Source organism: Pleurodeles waltl, chromosome 2_2 (genome assembly GCF_031143425.1).
Source record: "Pleurodeles waltl isolate 20211129_DDA chromosome 2_2, aPleWal1.hap1.20221129, whole genome shotgun sequence".
NCBI classification, from domain to species: domain Eukaryota; kingdom Metazoa; phylum Chordata; class Amphibia; order Caudata; family Salamandridae; genus Pleurodeles; species Pleurodeles waltl.
This window is the reverse complement of record NC_090439.1, coordinates 731,328,352-731,350,554: the sequence shown is the minus strand read 5'-3', so window position 1 is coordinate 731,350,554 and position 22,203 is coordinate 731,328,352. Positions and strand designations below refer to the sequence as shown.

Here is a 22,203-nt window from a genome sequence, read left to right as displayed (position 1 = left end):
GATAGCTCAAGTTTGTTATCCAAAGAATTGTAATTTAAAGCCCCTTTTAATGAGAAAAACATATTTTTAAACACAATTCTGAACTATAGATAGTTGGCATTTTCTTGTCCTAACCATTTTGTGCCTGATCCTGGGTCCTATTGCTAGGTGTAGGTGGCAGTTAGTCTTTGTGTATTGCTCCCAGACAGTGAGACAGAGGGAAGATGGGTTCTGGCAAGATGGGCCACTCTGAGTTAAGAAGTGGTGGGACCTGTCACCTACCAAACTTGTACATCACAAAGTCTTTGCCTGAACACTCTCACAAAGGGCTTGTCACTAGGCCATTGTGACCCCAGACAAGCTGGGGCCAGGTCAGGGAGTAAAAGGATGCTTGACACCTCAGGGGGTGGAAACCTCTAGATCAGTGGTTCCCAACCTTTTGACTTCTGTGGACCCTCACTTTATCATTACTGGAACCCGGGTACCCCCACGGAATCATTATTGTAATCTGGGGACCCCTTACTGAGCCATTTATAGAAGTCAGGGATTCCGTCCTAAACATTATTGATGATTTGAACCGCATAACAATACATAGAATCTATAGAAACAAGCATTCATCAAACACATCCACAAATAATAACATATTTTATTTAATTTGAATGCTAATATAAATAAAAAATTAAGTTAATAGGAAGGTTGTAGCTTTTCTAATTTTAATTGAAGCCACACATCCTCCATACTATATCCTGTCTAATGCACCTGCACTGCTCCCACAAATCAATCCAAGGATAGTAATTTAATGTTATCCTCCAGTTTCAAATTCCTTTACATTTACAGAACGCTTACAAATTTTCAATTGAACATTTAGCCACTTTATTTATAAACACTTTATTAAACTGTTAATAATATTTATTTTTCTAAGCAGTCACGACTGCTTGAAGAGGCTTTGAGGACCCCCAAGGGTCCCCGGACCACAGGTTGGGAACAACTGCTCTAGCTTCTTCTTTCACTTTAAAGTAGGGCACCAAGTATCAATATTGGACCCCAGAACCCAGCTCTTCAGTCTGGACCTGTGGGTATTCTGCCAGGAAGAAGGACTGCTGTACTGCTGAAAGGACTGCCACTCTACTGGACTGCTGCTCTGAAGGATTGGTGCCCTGCTGTGTTGACCTGCTGCCCTATTGCCTGGGTGAGAAGGACTGGACCTGCATCTGTTGGACCCAGGACCCCAGAGTGACTCCATGGGTTAGATGGTTGCCTCCAGATCTGAGCCTCAGGTACAGTAGCCATCTGTGAGTCTACCCTGTCAAATGGTGCTACCCCAGCCTTGGACCCTTGGAAGTGGCCTCTGTGGATCCAGTGGAACTGGTGTATCTTCTCAGTTGTGCAGAATAACCCAGAGAAGAACTGACTCATCATCTTCGCTATATGGCTCTTTCCAATTGCAAGGACCCGGATCGCAGCCTGCCACCTTATTGGAACCACCGCTGCATGACACATCCTCAGTGCAGGCCGTCACATCCCTCGTCAATCACAGCCTTGACAACGGACTCTGCATCAAAACCTCGCAGCTCCTTGGAACCAATGCATCGCCCTGACTGCGAGATGCATCCTTGATGCCGGACTTCGAATCGCAAGCTGTCGTCGACGGAAGGACATCACATTGCAACCTCACCACAACTCAAAACCGAAGCAGGCCTAACTAGGTCCCTGTGGCTGGCCCACACTCCATCACGGTGGGACTGAACATGTGACTTTGTCCGGTTCCGATGCAACCGGATATCCACAGTTAGCATGATGTGCTTTTCGGTGCTATTTTCACTGAAACGTGCATATCTCTTGTTCTACTGATTGGGTTTTTGTTATTTTGGTCTTGTTTCATTTATTAAATATTAATCTATCTTTCTAATCTGGTGTGGGATTCTATTTATATGGTTTTCACTTTATTTGCTGTTTGAAGTGTTGCACAAATCTTCGTACATTGCTTTAAGTTACGTCTGATTGCTCTGTGCCACGCAACGAGGGGGTTGACCACAGGTTAATTTATGGTTAGCTTGTACCTCACCATGACAAGGATTGAGATTGTTGCTTGACCAGGGCTCACACCCCAGTCAACCAACAACCCAGTTTCTTACAGCTCTTGAAAAAACTCAGCGGACAAATGATGCTCCTGTAGGAATCTGTGGGCAAGTTATCCTTCTCAGGCTGTTACAGTGAGCACCACAGATTCCGGGATAATGACACCTATTATTTAAAGTGCTACATAACTGCAAGACAGTTGGAAAAAAACTACAGCACACTTATATTCTGCACTGTAACTGTCAAACCTCTTAACCTTTCCACTAGGAAAGTGTGCAAGAGTTGGGAAAGCAAAAGGACCCATTGACCTATGAGTAATGCAATACGAGTATCTTCAACACTCACGGTAAGTAGATTTTCATTCACTGAGTATAAGGTATTCTGTTTTGCAAATTACAATTTGTTCTGTGTCATTGTGATTTTAGGGCATGGTCCAGTTGTGCATGGAGCGAGGGCTAAGATTCAACAATACATATCTCACAGACAGGCTCGTGAACAGCAAATTCTGAATGCTTTTTTAGAAAAAGATGGCAAATCATACACCACATCGGAGCTTCTAAAGATTGTATATGTGGTAAGCCCATGTTGTTACTATTTAAGACACAAGGAGTCATGTCACAAAAAGTGAGCACTAAATGTGTTAATGTTATATACCAGAATCATTGATGCCATACAAAATGGTAGAACTGTAGCTATGGTAAGTTGCGACTCTGGCAGTGGTAGATTGTTGTTTTTCAGTGCAACAGTAACGAAAAATGCTGCATTCAGATAGACGTTAGCATCCCTTTTTAAAGCCTACAGAGGAAATACAAAAAACCAGGCAGCACAATAAACAACACAATAACACAACAAAATAACAAGCAAGGCACAAAACAACAATGCTTCTACATCAGAACAAAAGACAACAACACAATGACAATACAATAATAAAACACAAAAAACAACATAACTGTGCATACACCAAACCACCATTGCACTAACACAATACAAATAGGCCATACAACCACAATTCCGTACAATAGCACAACCCACAAAAACACAACCTAACGCAATGGTACAACACGCTAGCATAAAAATGCAGCAAAAAAGCCCCATGACAGAAAACAACCCTTCACAGCTTTACAAAAACACAACTGTAGAACCCAACAGATTAAATCAACCACACAATAAAGCACAATAACAATACAAAAACACTTTTACAGCAACACAGAAACAATCAGTAACACAGCACCATACAGCAAGGCACCATAAAAGAACACATCCTAACAGCGAAACACAATACACACTACAGTAGCAATGCAACAATACAATACTGGGTTGTCTTGGTATGCTTATTGTGTTGTTGTATTGTGGCTGTTGTATTGGTGTATTTTTATATTATTTTGCTATGCTGCTTTGTTGTTTTGTGTCATTGTATCTCAGCTGCAGTCTATTTGATTATATATGGACAAATCTTTTTGCCACCTTGACCGCCTCCACAAATCTGCTTTCATTATATAATGTTAACCTCTTTCTGCACCAATACTACCAACTATGAGTAATAGTATCAACCAAAACAGCATCTGTGACCTGACCTGTGACTCCAATTTAGAATGTAATAACGTAGTGTTGGGTTACTTCTTCTTGCACACAAAAAGTGAATCATTGGAGAAAGGCAGAACAACTTGAAATGTATGAAGTATATAGCTCATATATTCAGATGTACAAACATTGCAATACTGAATGAAATCTATATTATTTTTAGGAAGATGATGTACATAGTATGCAGAGCAATTATGAAGAGACAATTAACTAGAAAGTGTCTCTTAGAAGTCTTTATAATCATAGGCCTTACAACTTCTACAAATCTTGACACGTCTGCACTCATTTCTCTATGTCCATTAATGTGCAAAACAGATTGTGTCTCATTTTTAAAATAAGATACCATATTTTCTCTGGAAAAAATACAGTATTATGAAAGCGGCGTGTGCGCCACATATTTTAGGGACTCACACATTATCTCTTTTATATAAACATGTTCACACATGCTAACAAATGATGCCACCCAAAAAATATATTTTTTTAAACTTGCAAATTCTCATGTGTCAATACAGTTACAAGGCTGTGTGCAGGTCAGGGAACTAAGTAAAAACAAGCATTTGCAATGCATTAGGTCCCGCATGTGCTTGAGTTAGTGCGTTTGGCGTTGTAAATTCATAACTGGACTTTTCTTGTCACATAAATTGTGAATACTGCCTCATAATTTGGAATTTTCCTATTAATTCCAGTGGCCTTACATATAACTAAAGCACTTCCATTTACCTTCTTCCTCTATCTGTACCAAAAAATGAAAATGTTGCCATTTAGCATCCTAATTTAAAACTGCCATGCTACTTCGTAAAGGTTCAAACAGAAAAATAATTTTCCAAGATTCATTTCTAAACATAAAGGGAATGATACTTTTTTGTATATGATATCAAACGTGAAATCAGCACCCAGTTCCAGTCAGATGCTTAAAGAAGGATGAAAAAAACATCAAAAGATCAAAATAAATGTTTCAGAGTAGGCAGTGGGTTGCCAGTGGAAAGAACATCTTGACAGTTGGGCACATAGGGGGTCATTCTGACCTTGGCGGTCCATGACCGCCATGGCGGAGTGCGGCGGAAGCACAGCCAACAGGCTGGCGGTGCTTCCTGGGCGATTCTGACCGCGGCGGTAAAGCCGCGGTCGGAAAAGGGAAGCCGGCGGTTTCCCGCCGGTTTCCCGCTGGCCCAGGGAACCCGCCATGGCAGCGCTGCTTGCAGCACCGCCATGGGGATTCCGACCCCCTTCCCGCCACCCTGGTTCTGGCGGTGTCCACCGCCAGAACCAGGATGGCGGGAACGGGTGCCGTGGGGCCCCTGGGGGCCCCTGCACTGCCCATGCCACTGGCATGGGCAGTGCAGGGGCCCCCTAACAGGGCCCAACAAAGATTTTCACTGTCTGCTTAGCAGACAGTGAAAATAGCGACGGGTGCCACTGCACCCGTCGCACCCCTTCAACTCCGCCGGCTCCATTCCGAGCCGGCTTCATTGTTGAAGGGGCTGTCCCGCTGGGCCGGCCGGCGGTCTTCTGGCGGTCGCCCGCCGGCCCAGCGGGAAAGCCGGAATGGCCGGTGCGGTCTTTTGACCGCGGTGCGGTCTTTCGGCGGGAACCGCTTGGCAGGCGGCGACCGCCGTCCGCCGCGGTCAGAATGACCGCCATAGTCTTTGGGGAAGCCCCTCGCCCACGGTGTGATAATCTGAAGCGATGTTGCAGACAGCAGCTTGTAACTGAAGAAATGCAGGTGCTGAAGACGTACTTGGGCTCTGACAACAGCGGTTTATAGAGAGATGAAGATTGTACTTAGGAGGTTCCTATTTTAGCCAGCAAACAAACTTGCATGCCATCTCCTCATTTGACCTAGGAAGACACATGAAGGCCTGTTTTTTTATTCACAACAAATGTGGTTTCATTTCAGACTGAAATATTTTCCACAAACTGTGGTGTCTTTTCCACAAACTGTGGTGTCAGAATCACATGGATTTATATCAGTCGCTATATCTATTAATATACCAAATTGTGGGGGTCATTCTGACCCTGGCGGTAATTACCGCCATGGCGGAGGTCGGCGGTAGCACCGCCAACAGGCTGGCGGTGCACCGCTGGGCATTCTGACCGCAGCGGTTCAGCCGCGGCCAGAAACGGAAAGTCGGCGGTGTACCGCCGACTTCCCGCTGCCCTTGAGAATCCTCCATGGCGGCGGAGCGCGCTCCGCCGCCATGGGGATTCTGACACCCCCTACCGCCATCCGGTTCCTGGCGGTTCTCCCGCCAGGAACAGGATGGCGGTAGGGGGTGCCGCGGGGCCCCTGGGGGCCCCTGCAGTGCCCATGCCAATGGCATGGGCACTGCAGGGGCCCCCCGTAAGAGGGCCCCACGGAGAATTTCAGTGTCTGCTTTGCAGACACTGAAATTCGCGACGGGTGCAACTGCACCCATCGCACCTTCCCACTCCGCCGGCTCCATTCTGAGCCGGCGTCCTCGTGGGAAGGGTGTTTCCCGCTGGGCTGGCGGGTGGACTTTCGGCGGTCGCCCGCCGGCCCAGTGGGAAAGCCAGAATGACCGCCGCGGTCTTTCGGCGAGAACCGTTTGGCGGGCGGCGACCGCCGTCCGCCGTGGTCAGAATCACCCCCTGTGTGTCTTTTGCTTGATGTGTCTACTTTAAAAGTGCAACCTGTGAGTGTGTGTGCAGCTTTGTGCAAGCATCTGTTGTGGTCACGTGACATAGGACCCTCATGTGTGCAAAGTCCTAGTTCCCTACCATTTAACCATAACAGGTTTGAACAAGTAATAAAATAAATAATGGAGGAGGTGAATGTAAAGTGTGGCGTGCCGCACTGTAACAATGATAGGAACTGGAATGCCTCATGTGCTCTACGGAAACGTGGTAGAACAGGGAGAAGGTGTGGCACAGCGACTAGAGCTGCCGACTTTGGAACTGGAGACCCAGGTTCAAGTCACGGCATCGGGTCAACATCACTTAATCTTGCCATGCCTACAAAAAATGAATATGACCTTGTGCAATATAGGTGGTACTTATGTAAAGCCTTGAATACCTTCGGGTGGAGTTTGTGCCTGTCTTTTGCTTGATGCATCTACTTTATAAGTGCGACCTGTGAGTGTGTGTGCAGTTGTGTGTAAGCATCAGTGATGGTAACGTGACATAGGATGCTCATGTGTGAGAAGTTCTGGTTCCCTACCGTTAAACAATAACAGCTTTGAACAAGTAATTAAATAAAAAATGGAGGAGGTAAACATAACATGTGGCATGCCGTGGTGTTACAATGAAAGAAACTGAAATAGTGGTAGGACAGGGAAAAGGTGTGGCACAAAGACTAGATGAATATGAATATGTACCTGTGTAATGTAGATGGTACTTATGTAAAGCCTCCAATACCTTTGGGTGGAGTTTCGGCTACTAAGCAAATAAGTAATGAAATAAGCACACCGGACAGGCATACCTGGTAACCGGAATCCAAACTAAGGAAGGGTGGGAGCTAGGCAGCTGAGAGAGCAGCGGAAGAGGGCGAGGAAGAGTAAATGTGACCAACATAACAACCTGATCTACAGCGAAGCTTAGCTTAAAGCAAGAATGCTCTGCAAATCACAAGGGAAGCTTCACCAAACAGGAGCAGGAAGTGAAGAGAAACAAAGTCCCCCAAAGGAAAAGATGAACACTACAAAGCGTAATTATACAGTAGTTGGCCCCTGCTCCCAAAGAGAAAAAGGAGGGACAAATAGGCATGACAGACCATTAGCAAGCCAGGATTTTTAAATGACACAGATATGAACAAATGAACTGGCTTTAAGCCCACGGTACAAGTACACTTAAAAGAATACAAAAGGCCATATGCTTACGCTTGACCTAATGAAAGCTCCTAATACTGCTCCAAAAACACATACATTCACATACAGTGTTCAGAACAAACACTGTACCATCTGCTGCTACAGCCATGCATTACCATTGATTAAAAAATATTTTGTGATGCAACACCCATATTCTTCAAACTTTGAATCTAGGTTGTTAGTACTTGGTATTGTTTGAAAAAGAAAAAGTGAGATTTGAGCACTTTAATACAGCTAATGTTAGAGTGATTTTAGGCATTGCTAATTAATTACGTCAGTCACAAAATAAATTATGATGTCTTGGTCTTGAAATCATCATAATACTTTTGATCGTTTTAGGATACTCCAGAGTACCTTCATAGAGCAGCAGAGGTTAACCTGACTCACCATTTGGAGAAATTAAAAAAAGAAGGGAAAATATGTAAGTAGATGTACACTGAACATTCGTCTCCATACTTGTATTTATTTTGTTCTAGTGTTGGTTGCTAAACTTTTTTTCTTCACATGTAAGGAGAGAGAAAGGTTTATTTCAGGGTTTATAGATCACTCACCTATCTGACTGTGACACTCACAAAAAATAAAAAAAAACTCCTGGATTTAGATCACCGGGGAAGGAGTAATTCTCTAGTGTTGGAAGAAAACTTGTACAATGAAAACGACAGAAGCTTTTATCATGCAAGATGACATGCTTCATCATAAGTGCAAGCCCAAAATGATCCTGATTCAGGTTCTTTGATCATTTTCACTATATGGGTATGTGTGGTTTTGTCACTCTTTTACACACAAATATATAGAGAGATCACATCACATGTAACTGTGTAATATTGTGCAGTATTGCCATAGAGGGGTTCCAGTGACATCACAAGATTTGTAAATTTCACCAGAATCTAATCTTGGTGACACAGGACCATATTATACATGGTACCCATTATGCATTTTTTATATGACATGTTAATTTTGGGACTGTTGGTTTGAAACAGCTGTTTTCTTCAAAGTGCAGCTAACAGTGAGCACTGGTCGGAATTACAATGTTTAGGCTTTGTTTACCTTTCTTGAATAAATTGTTCATAAAACAGTGGGACTGGTGAGGGTCACTGGATTTAGGCGATTCTGTGGCCACAATGTTTGCCTCGTGATTATGGATTTACTGCATTTGCCACATAATTTGCAGACTTTACCTCAAAACTTCTCTATCTTAAATAGATAAGATTAATACTGCCAACTAATTGAGATGATCTTGCTGCATATTTTGGTCCTCCGTGTTGCAAAATGATCGTAGGTCTGACTATGTCAAAGTACTGCATTATGTCATTGTGATGATGACATTCGTATTTCACAAGTAACTGTGAAATATTTCCCATATATATATATGGGAAAATGTCACTTACCCAGTGTACATCTGTTCGTGGCATGTTGTGCTGCAGATTCACATGCTCTGCATATGGATTCCGACATCTAGTGTTGGGCTCGGAGTGTTGCAAGTTGTTTTTCTTCGAAGAAGTCTTTTAGAGTCAGGGGATCGAGTGACTCCTCCTCTTCGGTTCCATTGCGCATGGGCATCGACTCCATTGTTAGATTGTTTTCCCGCAGAGGGTAAAGGAAGGAGTGGTAGAGTATATAAGTGAAAAAAGAGATGTCTATGCAAATGTAAATGTATATACATATGTGTTAACTTAAACGACTACAGGCTTCCAGGGAGGAGGGAGAGTGCATGTGAATCTGCAGCACAACATGCCACCAACAGATGTACACTGGGTAAGTGACATTTTCCGTTCTATGGCATGTGTAGCTGCAGGTACACATGCTATGCATAGCCTACAAAGCAGTTTGTCCTCCCATAAAAAGCAGTGGCGAGCCTGTAGGAGTTAAAGTTGTTTGAAATAATGTTCTTAAAACAGCTTGTCCTACTGTGGCTTGTTGTGATAATACATCCACACAGCAGTGTTTCGTAAATACATGAGGTGTTGACCATGTAGCTGCTTTACATATTTCAGCCATTGGTATATTTCCTAAAAAACAGCCACTGTTGCACCTTTCGTTCGTGTAGAATGTGCTTTGGGAGTGGTTACAAGTTGTCTTTTTGCTTTGATAAAGCATGTTTGTATGCACCTTACAATCCATCTTGCTAAACTTTGTTTTGATATAGGATTGCCTCTTTGTGGTTGTTGGAAAGCCACAAAAAGTTGTTTTGTCTTTCTAAATTGTTTAGTTCAGTCTATATAGTACATTAGAGCTCTTTTGAGGTCTAATGTATGTAGAGCTCTTTCTGCCACAGAATCTGGTTGTGGGAAAAAGACTGGCAGTTCCACTGTTTGATTGCTATGAAATGGTGAGACTACTTTTGGTAGAAATGTTGGTTTTGTTCTTAGTACAACTTTGTGTTTGTGTACTTGGAAGAAAGGTTCCTCAAGAGTAAAAGCTTGTATTTCACTTACTATTCTTAAAGAAGTGATTGCCACTAGGAAGGCAACTTTCCATGTTAGAAATTGAATTTGGCACGAGTGCATGGGTTCAAAAGGTGGCCCCATAAGTCTTGTAAGCCCTATATTTAGATTCCATGATGGAACTTGTGGTGTTCTTGGTGGGATTATGTGTTTTAAGCCTTCCATGAAAGCTTTAATGACAGGAACTCTAAATAAAGAGTTATGTTGAATATTTTGTTAATATGCAGATATTGCAGTAAGGTGTATTTTTATTAAGGAAAATGCTAAATTTGATTTTTGCAAATGAAGTAAATAGCATACAATATTTTGTTTTGATGCTGTAAGAGGATCTATATTTTTAGATTGACAGTAATAGACAAATATTTTCCATTTGTTTGCATAACACTGTCTAGTAGTGGGTTTTCTTGCTTGTTTAATAACCTCCATACAGTCTGATGGGAGTTGTAAATATCCAAATTCTATGACTTCGGGAGCCAAATTGCTAGATTGAGAGCATTGGGGTTTGGATGTCTGATTTGAACTTTGTTTTCTGTTAACACATCCGGTCTGCTTGGAAGTTTGGAGTGCGGTATTACAGATAGATCTAGTAGTGTTGTGTACCATGGCTGACGTGCCCATGTTGGTGCTATGAGTATCATGTTGAGTGAAGTTTGACGCAACTTGTTGACCAGAAATGGAAGGAGTGAGAGAGGATTGCCCTTGGATTTGGGATGTGGGTGTCTGGATGCAAAGTTTTGGCATTTTGTGTTTTCACTTGTTGCGAATAGATCTATGTTTGGTGGTCCCCACTTTTGAAAGTACTTTTGAAGTAATTGAGGATGACTCTCCCATTAGTGTGTTTGTTGGTGATTTCTGCTGAGGATATCTGCCAACTGATTGTCTATCCCTGGAATGTACTGCGCTAATAGATGAATTTGATTGTGAATTGCCCATTTCCAATTTTTTTGGGCTAGAATGGACAGTTGGGATGAATGTGTCCCTCCCTATTTGTTGAGATAATACATGGTTGTCATGTTGTCTGTCTTTATAAGAACATTCTTCTGTGTAAGAAGAGGATGAAAGACTTTGAGGGCCAGAAACACAGCTAATAACTCTAAGTGGTTTATGTGTAGCTGTTTCTGTTTGACATCACATTGTCCTTGAATATTGTGATTGTTTAGGTGAGCTCCCCAACCAATCATTGATGCATCTGTTGTAATTATAGTTTGAGGCACAGGGTCTTGAAACGACAGCCCTTTGATTAAATTGCTGCAATTCCACCACTGAAGGGACATATGTGTTTGGCGGTCTATCAACACTGGATCATGGAGTTGACTGTGTGCCTGTGACCATTGTTGTGCAAGGCACTGTTATAAGGGCCTTGTGTTTAATCTTGCGTGTGGAACTATTGCAATGCAAGATGCCATCATTCCTAGGATTTTCATGACAAATCTTACAGTGTATTGTTGATTTGGTTTTATAAGTGGAATTAGATTTTGGAACGCTTGTATCCTTTGTGTATTTGGATACACTAGAGCTAGTTGAGTATTTAGGATAGCACCTAAATACGGTTGTACTTGTGCTGGTTGAAGGTGTGACTTTTGGTAGTTTATAGAAATGCCTAGGGTGTGCAGGGTTTCTATTGCATAACGTGTACAATTTTGGCATTGTGTACGACTGCTTGATTTTATTAGCCAATCGTCTAGATATGGAAAGACATGGATATGTTGTCTTCTTAGGTAGGCTGCTAATACTGCTAAACACTTTGTGAATACCCTTGGAGCTGTTGTTATGCCGAACGTTAACCCTTTGAACTGGTAGCGCTTTCCTGCAATGACAAACCTGAGGTATTTTCTGTGAGCTGGATGGATGGGTATGTGGAAACACGCATCCTTGAGGTCTAATGCTATCATAAAATCTTATTTTTGTAGCAGTGGGATAACATCTTGTAGAGTTACCATGTGAAAATGCTCTGATAGGATGTAAAAATTGAGGGGCCTGAGGTCTAATATTGGCCTGAGTGTGCCTTCTTTTTTGGGAATTAGAAAGTATAGTGAATAAACTCTTGTTCCTAGTTGAGACTGTGGAACTAACTCTATTACTTGTTTGAGTAGTAGGGATTGAACCTCTTTTTGTAACACAATTGTATGTTCTGGGGTTAACTTGTGATACCTTGGTGGAATATTTGGAGGAGTGTTTATCAATTCTAGGAAATAACCATTGCAGATAATTGATAGCACCCAGTTGTCTGTGGTGATATTTTGCCAATGTGTGTGGAACTGCTGTAGTCTTCCCCCGACAGGAGACTTGTGAAGTGGAAGGGAGTGAGGGAAGTCACTGTTTTGGCTATGTTGCTGGCTGTTTAGAGGTTTGGAATTTACCTCTATTTCTAGAGTATTGTCCTGTATATGTACCTCTAAACCCACCTTGCTGGTACTGGGTTTGATAAGTTGGTTTTGTTCGGGAAGTTGATGCGTCTGAAGGTTGTGGTCTGAAACCTCCTCGAAACTGAAGCTTACAAAATGACCCTCTATATGGTGTAGAATATAGTGCACCCATTGCCTTGGCTGTGTCTGAGTCCTTTTGTAGTTTTTCTATTGCTGTGTCTACCTCTGGCCCAAATAGATGTTTTTTTATCAAAGGGCATGTTTAACACAGCCTGTTGTATTTCTGGTTTAAAACCAGAAGATCGCAGCCATGCATGTCTACGAATAGTGACTGCTGTGTTCACACTTCTTGCAGCTGTATCAACTGCATCAAGAGCAGATCTTATTTGGTTATTACTAATAGCTTGCCCTTCCTCTACTACCTGTTGCACCCTTTTCTGATGCTCTTTTGGGAGATGCTGTATGATATCCTGCATCTCATCCCAATGGGCTCTATCGTAACGAGCTAGCAGTGCCTGGGAATTAGCTATCCTCCATTGGTTTGCTGCTTGGGCCGCAACTCTCTACAGCATCAGATGTTCTGCAGCCCCTTAGCAGGAGGGGGTGCATCTCCTGAGGACTGACTATTCGCTCTTTTTCTTGCAGCACTAACCACTACTGAATCAGGTGGCACCTGATGGGTGATGTAATCAGGGTCCGAAGGTACAGGTTTGTACTTTTTCTCTATTCTAGGTGTTATCATGCTTTCACAGGCTCATTAAAAATTTGGTCTGCGTGCTTTACCATGCCTGGTAGCATTGGGAGGCATTGGTACCTAGAATGAGTTGAGGATAATGTATTGAACAAAAAATCTTCCTCTAGTGGTTCTGTGTGCATTGTAACCCCATGATAGGCTGCAGCCCTAGCTATCACCTGATTATATACTGTAGTACCTTCAGGTGGAGATGGTTTAGAGGGGTAGGTGTCTGGGTCACTTGGTATGGGATCAGGGTCGTAAAGGTCTCATGGATCAACCGTGTCTTGTTGTGAGTCAAAAGAATGCGTTGGAGAACGCATTGGTGTGGGACGTATTTGAGGAGAGGTAGGTAGGTAGGTGTGGAGAATGTGGAGGAGAAGACTGAGGAGGTGCTGGCTTCTCTTTTTGTTTTGCCACTTTAGCTGGGGGCTGCGCAGTGTCCAATTCCTCCTGAAATGCCAGCTTTCTCTGTTTTTAAAGGAGGTGCTGTGATGATTCTCCCTGTTTCTTTATGGATGTGTATCCTAGACTGTCTCTCATCCATAATTTGAGGATTGGTTCAATCTCTGTCTCGTCCTCTGAGGTTTTATGGCTTTCTCGCAGTCTTTTGGAAAGTCCTTGTTCCTCTGTATAGCCTGCCTTTTTCGGTTCCGAAGTGTGATGTTTTTTCGAGATCGAAAATGATGAGGATGGTCTCGGCTCCGAAACTGTTTTTCTTATTTTCGACTCCGAAAATTGTTGTTGTCTACTGGAGTCTGAAACTGAGCTTTTAGTGATTTTTGTTGACTCTGAAGTCATCGGAGGTGTGTCCTTTTTCAGTGGCGAACCCGAGGGTCGATCACCGACAGTCTTTTTTCGGACCGAGCCATGGCCTTCCGGCAGTGGCATACCCAAGGCCTTCTGTTGTTTCTTGTGTGGGGGTGCAGGGGCAGACATCCTCACATGCTGGCCGGCTTTGACAGGCTTCTCCGACTTTGTGTCTCGGATCGAGACTGCTGTCTGTATTTGTTCTTCTTCTGTAACGTCGAAATGTTCTCCACTCTTCGACGCCATTTCCAGCCTTCTTGCTCTTTGGTCCTTCAGAGTCTTTTTCGATTGGAACGATCAACAGGCCTTGCAGTTTTCCTCCCGATGGTCTGGAGAAGGGCAGAGGTTGCAAACCAGATGTTGGTCTGTGTATGGGTACTTAGCCTAGCACCGAGGGCAGAATCGGAATGGAGCCTGATCCATGAGGCTGTCCTCGCGGTCAGCCCGAATAGGCCCGAGTTGGGCACGCGCGCCCCGAAGTGCGAACAACGTTGTTTTCCGACGGTACTGCTGTTTCAATGGAAGATGAGTAATGCGATTGATACTGACAAAAAGGAAGGTTTTTTAAAGTTTTCCGAATCTAAATCTCACTTCCATTTCTGCCTTAGGTCTAACACCAGATTCCATTGGAGCGATCATTATGAGATTTTGCAACCTTTCCCTAAAGCACATGCAAAACCTGCCGTGCCTTCCGTTGCAAAAAAATAAAATAAACTAGGATACTGGTAGGAAAAAGGTGGGCTTATCACAAGATGTACAGGGAAGTCACGTCAGAGGCACCCAGACCTTTGGAGACGAAAACATACGTGGGACCGAGGAGGAAGCTGTGCCGTCCAGCATTCTGGCAGCTCAAGGAGATGAAAGTCCAGAGGCCATCTTCTTCAAGGGCTCCAATGCCTGAGAGAAGGTAAAAATTCACTGAGCCAGCGGTTAACTCACCAGCATCAGGAAAGAACATCAGGCCAACCCAATGTACTTCGACGGTGCCCCGTGGCCAGTCGTGATCCTTGTAATGCCATTTGATGGAGGTAGAGAACCATTTCCTCTAAGGCAAGCCAGAAACAGCACAAACCTTCAAGTTCTGATCCTCCAGCTGGGATGCCACAGACTAGGCACTGGGTCAACACCGGCAAAGGGACTGAACCACGCCACCCTTTGATTCTGTCTAGCCCAGAGGCTCCAAAAAGCCACAATTGGAACCTAAACTGACTCTATTGAGGCTTCCAAAAGCCACACTTGGAGCCACAATAAAAAGCTACAGAACAACCGTTGCTGAAACCAGCGCGGACGTACCCTTTGCTGCCAAAGTCAGACACCATGGAGGGGCCAATCTTTAAAAGGCTCTCAGAGGTCCTTGAGGCAAAGCAAAAGAAGCATTACATCCACATGGACACAGGCAAGATTCTTGCCAAACCTTCTGCTTCAGGACTTATTTGCATCCCAAAGAAATAGAAATACCAGTTGGCCCTTGAGGAGGAACCATTATTTGGCACTTCCAGGCCATCCAGCCCCAAAAGAGTCAGCGACTCAGTCACCGCCCCTATACCTTTCTCAACATTACCATCCACACCTACTCTTCCGCCCCCACCACTATTCCTGCACTCTCCCCCTACTGAGCCACACAACACTGACTCAGATCCAAGCAGCCCTAACTACACACAGAACCCCTGTAAGGAGCCCCTTAGGCCCCAGGAGGGATATGATCCCAAGCAAGACCGTGTGGTAAACTCCCATAATGACCCAGATCTAAAGCCCTACCCTGCCAAGCTGTGTCCACCAAATTAAGCTACTGAATACCATGCAGTATTACAAAGGACTGCACTACATCAGAATGCAAACTCCACGCAATGGAAGATAAGGGAAACCTATTCAAGACCCTGTCTAAGACAGAGTATGCAGTCACCTACCCCCTATGCTCAAGTTTGCCACAGACAACTTTAAGGTGCCAGTGAAAACCAGGGTATTTACTCTCCATGAGGATAAAAAATGCAAAGCTGGCCCAGGCTCCCCGGCTTATTTGCGCAAACAAATTGTCCCTGACTTCTTAGTTGTGCATTCTGCTCATAAGAAGGCTACTGCACAGGCCACATGAGGCTCTTCTCAGCCAGGCAAGGAGTCAAAGTGAACTGATGCCACAGGAAAGTGGGTGTCACTTGGGGCAGCCACTTTGGTGGCCCTGCTTTCCAGGTACAATGAGTACCGCTGGTAGGAGATGGAGGAGCTGCTGAAACACTACCCAGAGGTCCATCGAAAAAGGCACAAGAGTTGATTGTTGAGGGGAAACTATCAGCAATGCCAATATTATATACGCCCTGAAAGCGGCAGATACAACTGCAAGACGCATCCTTCACAGGTGTGCCTTGCTTAGGGCGTCAGGGTTTAGGCCTTAGGTGCAGCAGCACCTCTTGAACATTCCTTATGACAGCGAGCGTCTGTTGAGCCCTCAGGTCAACCAGATGCTCAAAACAATTAATAAGGACACTGATGTTGCCAAGTCCACGTGCCCTTTACAGTCCCCCCGGTCCCAAATCATCCTTCTGGGAGCAGCAGAGCAGGGGAGGTGCCAAACCAGTGGGTTCAGTTCAGAGACGCTTGTACCATCAGTAAGAACAGTCCTTTTAGGGTCTTCGGGACTGAAGGGCAATTGTGTATGGGAAAGGCAGAAGTGGCCATCCACTGCAACACAGTGACTCCCTCTCCCTTCCCTGACCACATTTCACCTGTCAGGGGAATATTGAAACATTTACTCAATGGAAAAATATGACCTCAGATCAATGGATACTTTCCATTTTATTGGAAGGGTACTGCCTTTAATTTATCACAACCCGCCCAACATCCTATCTTTCTACCACATACTAAGTTCAGATCACCCTGACCTTCTGGAGGAAGACATTCAGATGCTTTTACAAAGGGGTGCAATAAAAACCAGTACCTGTGATTCCAGCACAGTGCGGGGGGTGTTCCCTGTTTTTTTTTTTAATCCCCAAAAAGGAAAACTCTCTTTAGCCAGTCGGCAACCTCCATTCATTGAACAGGTTCATCCAGGCTGAACACTTTCACATGGTCACTTTTTAAGATGTCATACTGCTGCTATGCCATAGTGACTTCACGGCAGCGCAGAATCTGAAAGACATGTAATTTCATATCTCAATCCACCTAGTGCATTATCATTAGCTTCAGTTCATGGTAAGTTATAACCATCCCAGTTCAATGTGTTACCCATTGGAGTCGCTACAGCTTCAAGGATGTGTGCAAAGTGCCTAGCGGTGGTAGCGGCACACCTGCACAGAAACATCATACATGTCTCTGCATACTTAAATGACTGGCTGATCAAGAGCAGCAACAAACAGCAGTGGTGTGTCTCTATTTCACAGTTAAGGGTTCACCATCAGTGTGGAAAAAATTGTATTCCCAGCCACAGCAAGTTCAGGTCTTCTTTGGCTCAGTTGTAAATGAACTGGCAGGCAATGCATCCCCTAATGACCAGAAGATGATGGCATTCTAACAGCTACTGCCTCTTTTTCAAACACACCTTCCTATTCCTGTTCATACTATCTAGAAACTATTGGTGTTAATGGCTTCATGCACAGCATTTGTACTGCTGGTCAGGTGGCACATACGTCCACTACAGGAATGCCTCACAAGGTAATAAGCACAAATGGAAGGGCTTTGGGAGAATCTAGTGTTGGTAATATCCAGGGCCCAGCAGTCTCTGTTTTGGTGGAACAGCAGGAATCTATTGCTTGGCAAGTCCTTTCTACTCCCCCTTCCTTAAGTGACCATCAGCACTGATGCGTCTCTTGTGGGGTGGGGAGTTCATCTCAGCAAGATACCTGTCCTAAAAACCAGGACCCCTCAAGCTCAGAGGCACCACGTGAACTGCCAGGAGTATCAAGCAATCCGACTAGCCCTCAAAGTGTTCCTCCCACTTCTATGGAGGAAAGAAGAACCATTAGTGGCAGACAACATGACAGCTGTATTCTACATCTAGAAGCAGGGTGCTATCTACTCCCCCTGGCATTCTGCTGTAACTCAAGAGAATTGACTCTGTGCAGTCCACAACAACATTAACCTGTTGGCAAAGCATTTGCTGGGAGTGGAGAACAAATTTGCAGACTGGCTCAGCAGGATGCAACAATAAGACTATGAGCGGGAATTGCACCCAAAAGTTCTTCACAAGTACTTCCAGTGGTAGGGGACATTTGAGACTTGTTTGTTACTCCGGAAAATGCAAAGTGCAAAAACTTTGCATTTAGGCTCTGCATCTACAGTCCATGGGAAATGCACTGTGGATGAACTAATCAGGAATATTTGCCCACACTTTTCTCCCCTTATACGATGAAGAAGAAAAGGCAGATGTCCATTACCCTTATCCTAGTAGCACCAACTTAGGCGATACAGCCCTCGTATTCAATGCTAGTAGAGATGTCAATGAATCCTTATAAGACACGTCAGCACAATACACAAAAGACCTTCTCACTCAACATCAAGGTTAGCTCAGGCCCCTAAATCCCAAACAGCTGAAACTTGTGATCTGATACCTGCGTTCCTTCAGTTTGGTTGCCTCAGTCTCCCAGAGGAATGCATGGTTATACTGTGGGGATGCGAAAGTCCACTACACATACCTGTTATGCCGCTAAGTGGATTACTGTATCTCCGGTTAGTCACCTTTATAGTTCCTGTGCAGAAGATTGTTTCATGGCTCATACACGTAACCAAGCAGGCCTTCCCTGCACTTCTAAATGCATACACATAACTGCAGTGGCAGCCTACCTTTAAAACAAACAACATTCTTCTCTGTTTAACATACCAGTTGTTAGACCTGACATCCTTGGTTTGATTTCCCCTACTGTTAAACATGGTAACATTGGCTTATTCACAGTTGGCATATTTATTTTACTTGTAAGTTCCTAGCAAAGTGCACAAGGGGAGTCCATGACCTGTAAATTAAATTATACTAGTGCCCGTGCAGCACTGATTGTGCCACCCACTGCAGTGGCTTTCGAACATGTCTCAGGCCTGCCACTGCAGAGCCTGTGTGTGCTGTTTTACACTGCCATTTCATCCTGGCAAGTGTACACACTTGCCAGACCCAAACCTTCCTTTTTATTACACATAAGTCACTGCTAATGTAGGCCCTGGCTAGCCTAGCCCCAAGGGCAGGGTGCAGTGTATTTAAATATTTGGACAGGAACTTATTAGTTTTTTTATGTCCAGGTAGTGAAAAACTCTTAAATTTGTTTTCCACTGCTGCAAGGCCCATCTCTCCATATGTTAACACTCGGATTGCATTAAAACATATTTTAAGTGTAATTTCCAATTTGGGGAAGATATAAATGTGGAGTTTGGTCTCTGGATTCACAATTTAAAAGCACAACTCATGGTGAAGTCGGATTTTAAACTGTAAGTCTGAAAATGCGACTTTTAGAAAGCTGGCATTTCCTTACTTTAACCATTCTTTGCCTTATGCTCTCTCTGAATACACATCTGGGCTGGGCTGGGTGACAGCTGCACTTTGTGAATTCCGTCTAGACAGTCACAAACACAAGACACTCAGCTACATCTGCATTTATCTGCATAACAAATCGATCTTCCTGGGCAGAGGGAAGGAGAGGGATTCACACTTATACTTCAGTAGGTGGTGTCCTGTCTCCACACAAAGAACTGATTACCCCCTACAGATAGCTTGGCAGATAGGGCTAGCATGAAAGGAACCCTTGTGCACTTCTGAGATTTCCTTTGAAGTCTCCCCTACATCAAAGGCCTTTTTGCGTATAAGTACTGGACTCTAAACCCCAACAAACGTATTTACTTTGGGGTCCTGAGGAGTCTCTGCAACCAAGAGGAGCTACGCTGCCAGAAGGGAACTGCCACTTTGCCACTTGCTATGCTGTGTTGGCCTGCTGATTGCTGTGCTGCTGGGACGGACTGCCACTTTGCACTGTGCTCTGCTGTTCTGGCCTGCTGCCTCTACAGTGAGGGGGAACTGAACCTGCCTCTAAAAACTCTCCTCCCTGAGTATCTCTAAGGGCTTGTTGGATTGCCCCCTGTTCTCCCCAGAGGTCTCTGGGACCCTTAAAGACCTCATGTGACAAAGACTGCACCCTGCACCCTGCAGCCAGACTTAGGGCCATATGTACGAACACTTTTTTCCATAGACACAGAATGGGTAAAAACCTTTGCTACATCTGGCCCTTAGTGCTCTTTGCATGCCTGTCGTCGCTGGAGGATCTGAGTGTGCTGCACATTATCGCTCTGCACAGCACCACGCCACTCCTTGAATTTGCTTGCATCCTGCCTTGGTTATCCCTGTGCTCCCCGAGGGTCAAGCAAGGACACCTTTTCAGTGAGCCCATCACCTGGGATCAGCGATTCTTCGTCACAGTGAGTGTCGGTAGCCCCGAGCAGCGTGGGAGTCCATTGGTTGCCTAGAAACTGCAATGAGGTGAACGCACCCTCCCACCAGGTGCCTCGAGCCGAAGACTTGCAAGGGTCTCTACTGCGGCTGAGCCCTGCTTCATCTCTGCGCTGTGTCTTTCACCAATGCGGACCCTGTCCACAGCCCGTGACAGCTGGTAATCTCGATCCCCAAGGTATAATGCCGCTAGGCCTGTGCGACCTTTCTGTCAACCCCCACCGCACAAAAGAGATTTGAGGATGGGGAAAGTATTCTTTACTGCAAGTTGGTCTTTCTGCTTATGAGGCAGGGCAGGCTGGAGTGTTACACAGAAGATTACCGTAACTTCCCTAGAAGGGGCAACCACAACTTTTCCCAGGCACTGAAATTAACTAAGTATTCCGAGCATGTATAACTGAAAAATTATTTATTGGATTTTTGTATTTTGGTAAATTTTAACTTAGATAAACAATCTTTATTTTTCCAAACTAGTGTGGAGTCTTTTTGTGGTGTCTGTGACAGTGTTGCTGTAATTAAGTGTTGTACAAATACTTTACACATTGCCTCTTAAGTTAAGTCTGATTGTTCTGTGCAATGCTACCAGACGGTGAACACAGGTTAATTTAGATTGTTAGGTTACCCTGACTAGGACTGTGGTCCCTACTTGGACAGGGTGCAAACCTCTGCCAACTAGAAACCTCAGTGTGGTTCTCACACGATTTGATGAACCCCCTACTTTCAATTACAGGTTTTGTCTCTCAGACACTTAAGTGAGCTTCAGGCCCTTAAGTACTGGAACCATTTCACATTCACAAACATAGGATAGTTCTTTGTACCGACCCCACCTTTCTGCCCAAGGTTGTTTCACTTTGCCACATGGACCAGACCATTGACGTGCTTGTTTTCTTAGCACAGGTAGTCTGTATCAGAAAGGGCCCTTCATGCTCCGGATGTCAAGAGAGTGTGTATATGCTTTATTAAAAGAACTAAGCCCTTTAGAAAGTCTACTGAACTTTTTGCAGCTTTCACCAAACCCCACAGAGGCCATGCTGTGTCTAAGGCTGGCATTGCCAAGTTCATAGTTAAGTGCATCCAGATCTGTTATGCCAAGCCTAAGCAAACATTCCTTGTGCCCCTGGAGCCCACTGTACATGCAAAAAGGGAACAACCCTAGATGTGTTTTGTAACATCCCTTTAACAGATATCTGCAAGGCTGCTACTTGGTCAAAGCCACATACTTTCACCAAGCATTATTGTGTCTATATTCTTTTACATCAACAGGCTTTAGTTGGCCAAGTGTTCTTGAGAATACTTTTTCAAACATCTGCATCATCTGCTCACTAGCTACTGCTTTAGAGAGGGGCTGCTTTATAGTATTTGTAGAGTATATGTATCTACAGTCAAAAATATCGTGAACAGAAAATGTTACTTACCGTCTAACCATCTGTTCATAGCATATGGTGCTGTACATTCACTTGTGCCCACCCTCCTCCCTGTAAGCAAGTGATGATCAAAGATATTTTCAACGTTCTTTAATTCCCTTTACTATGCACACCATACATTCTCTTTGACACTGCACTCCACTTACACTACGCGCCTGCTGAGATTAAAACTATCTTGGGTGGAGGGAAGCTGAGTACTATTGACTCCAACGTCTTTGAATAAAAATGTCTGGTCCCAACAATAGATGTCAGGAGAATGCGAAGCATATAAATCTAGAGCACTATACACTACGCACAGATGGTTACAAGGTAAGTAACATTTTCCATGCATTTCACTGAAAAAACAAAGGTTAATGAACTTATGGTATAGTTTGGTTATAACACCACAAATGCAGGCTAAAAAGTCTCTGCAGTTAAAGTGGAGGTATGGTCGCAAACTAAAGGTGTAAATATATTAAAATTCGCAAGCTAAAGTTAGCGCTGAAATCCATAACTGAAGCAGCAGCAGACATGCGAACCATAATGCGTACACCAAATAGGATTCGCAT

At 44.1% G+C, this 22,203-nt stretch overlaps 1 protein-coding gene across 1 annotated transcript in view; it reads left to right on the top strand.

Annotated features, from left to right (window-relative positions):
- Positions 1–22,203, top strand: part of LACTB2 (lactamase beta 2) — a 160,177-nt gene that overhangs the window by 126,491 nt on the left and 11,483 nt on the right. The window contains exons 5-6 of the mRNA XM_069220326.1: positions 2,484–2,632; positions 7,803–7,884. Coding sequence (XP_069076427.1) covers positions 2,484–2,632; positions 7,803–7,884 — 231 coding nt within the window. The remainder of the gene's footprint in view (positions 1–2,483; positions 2,633–7,802; positions 7,885–22,203) is intronic.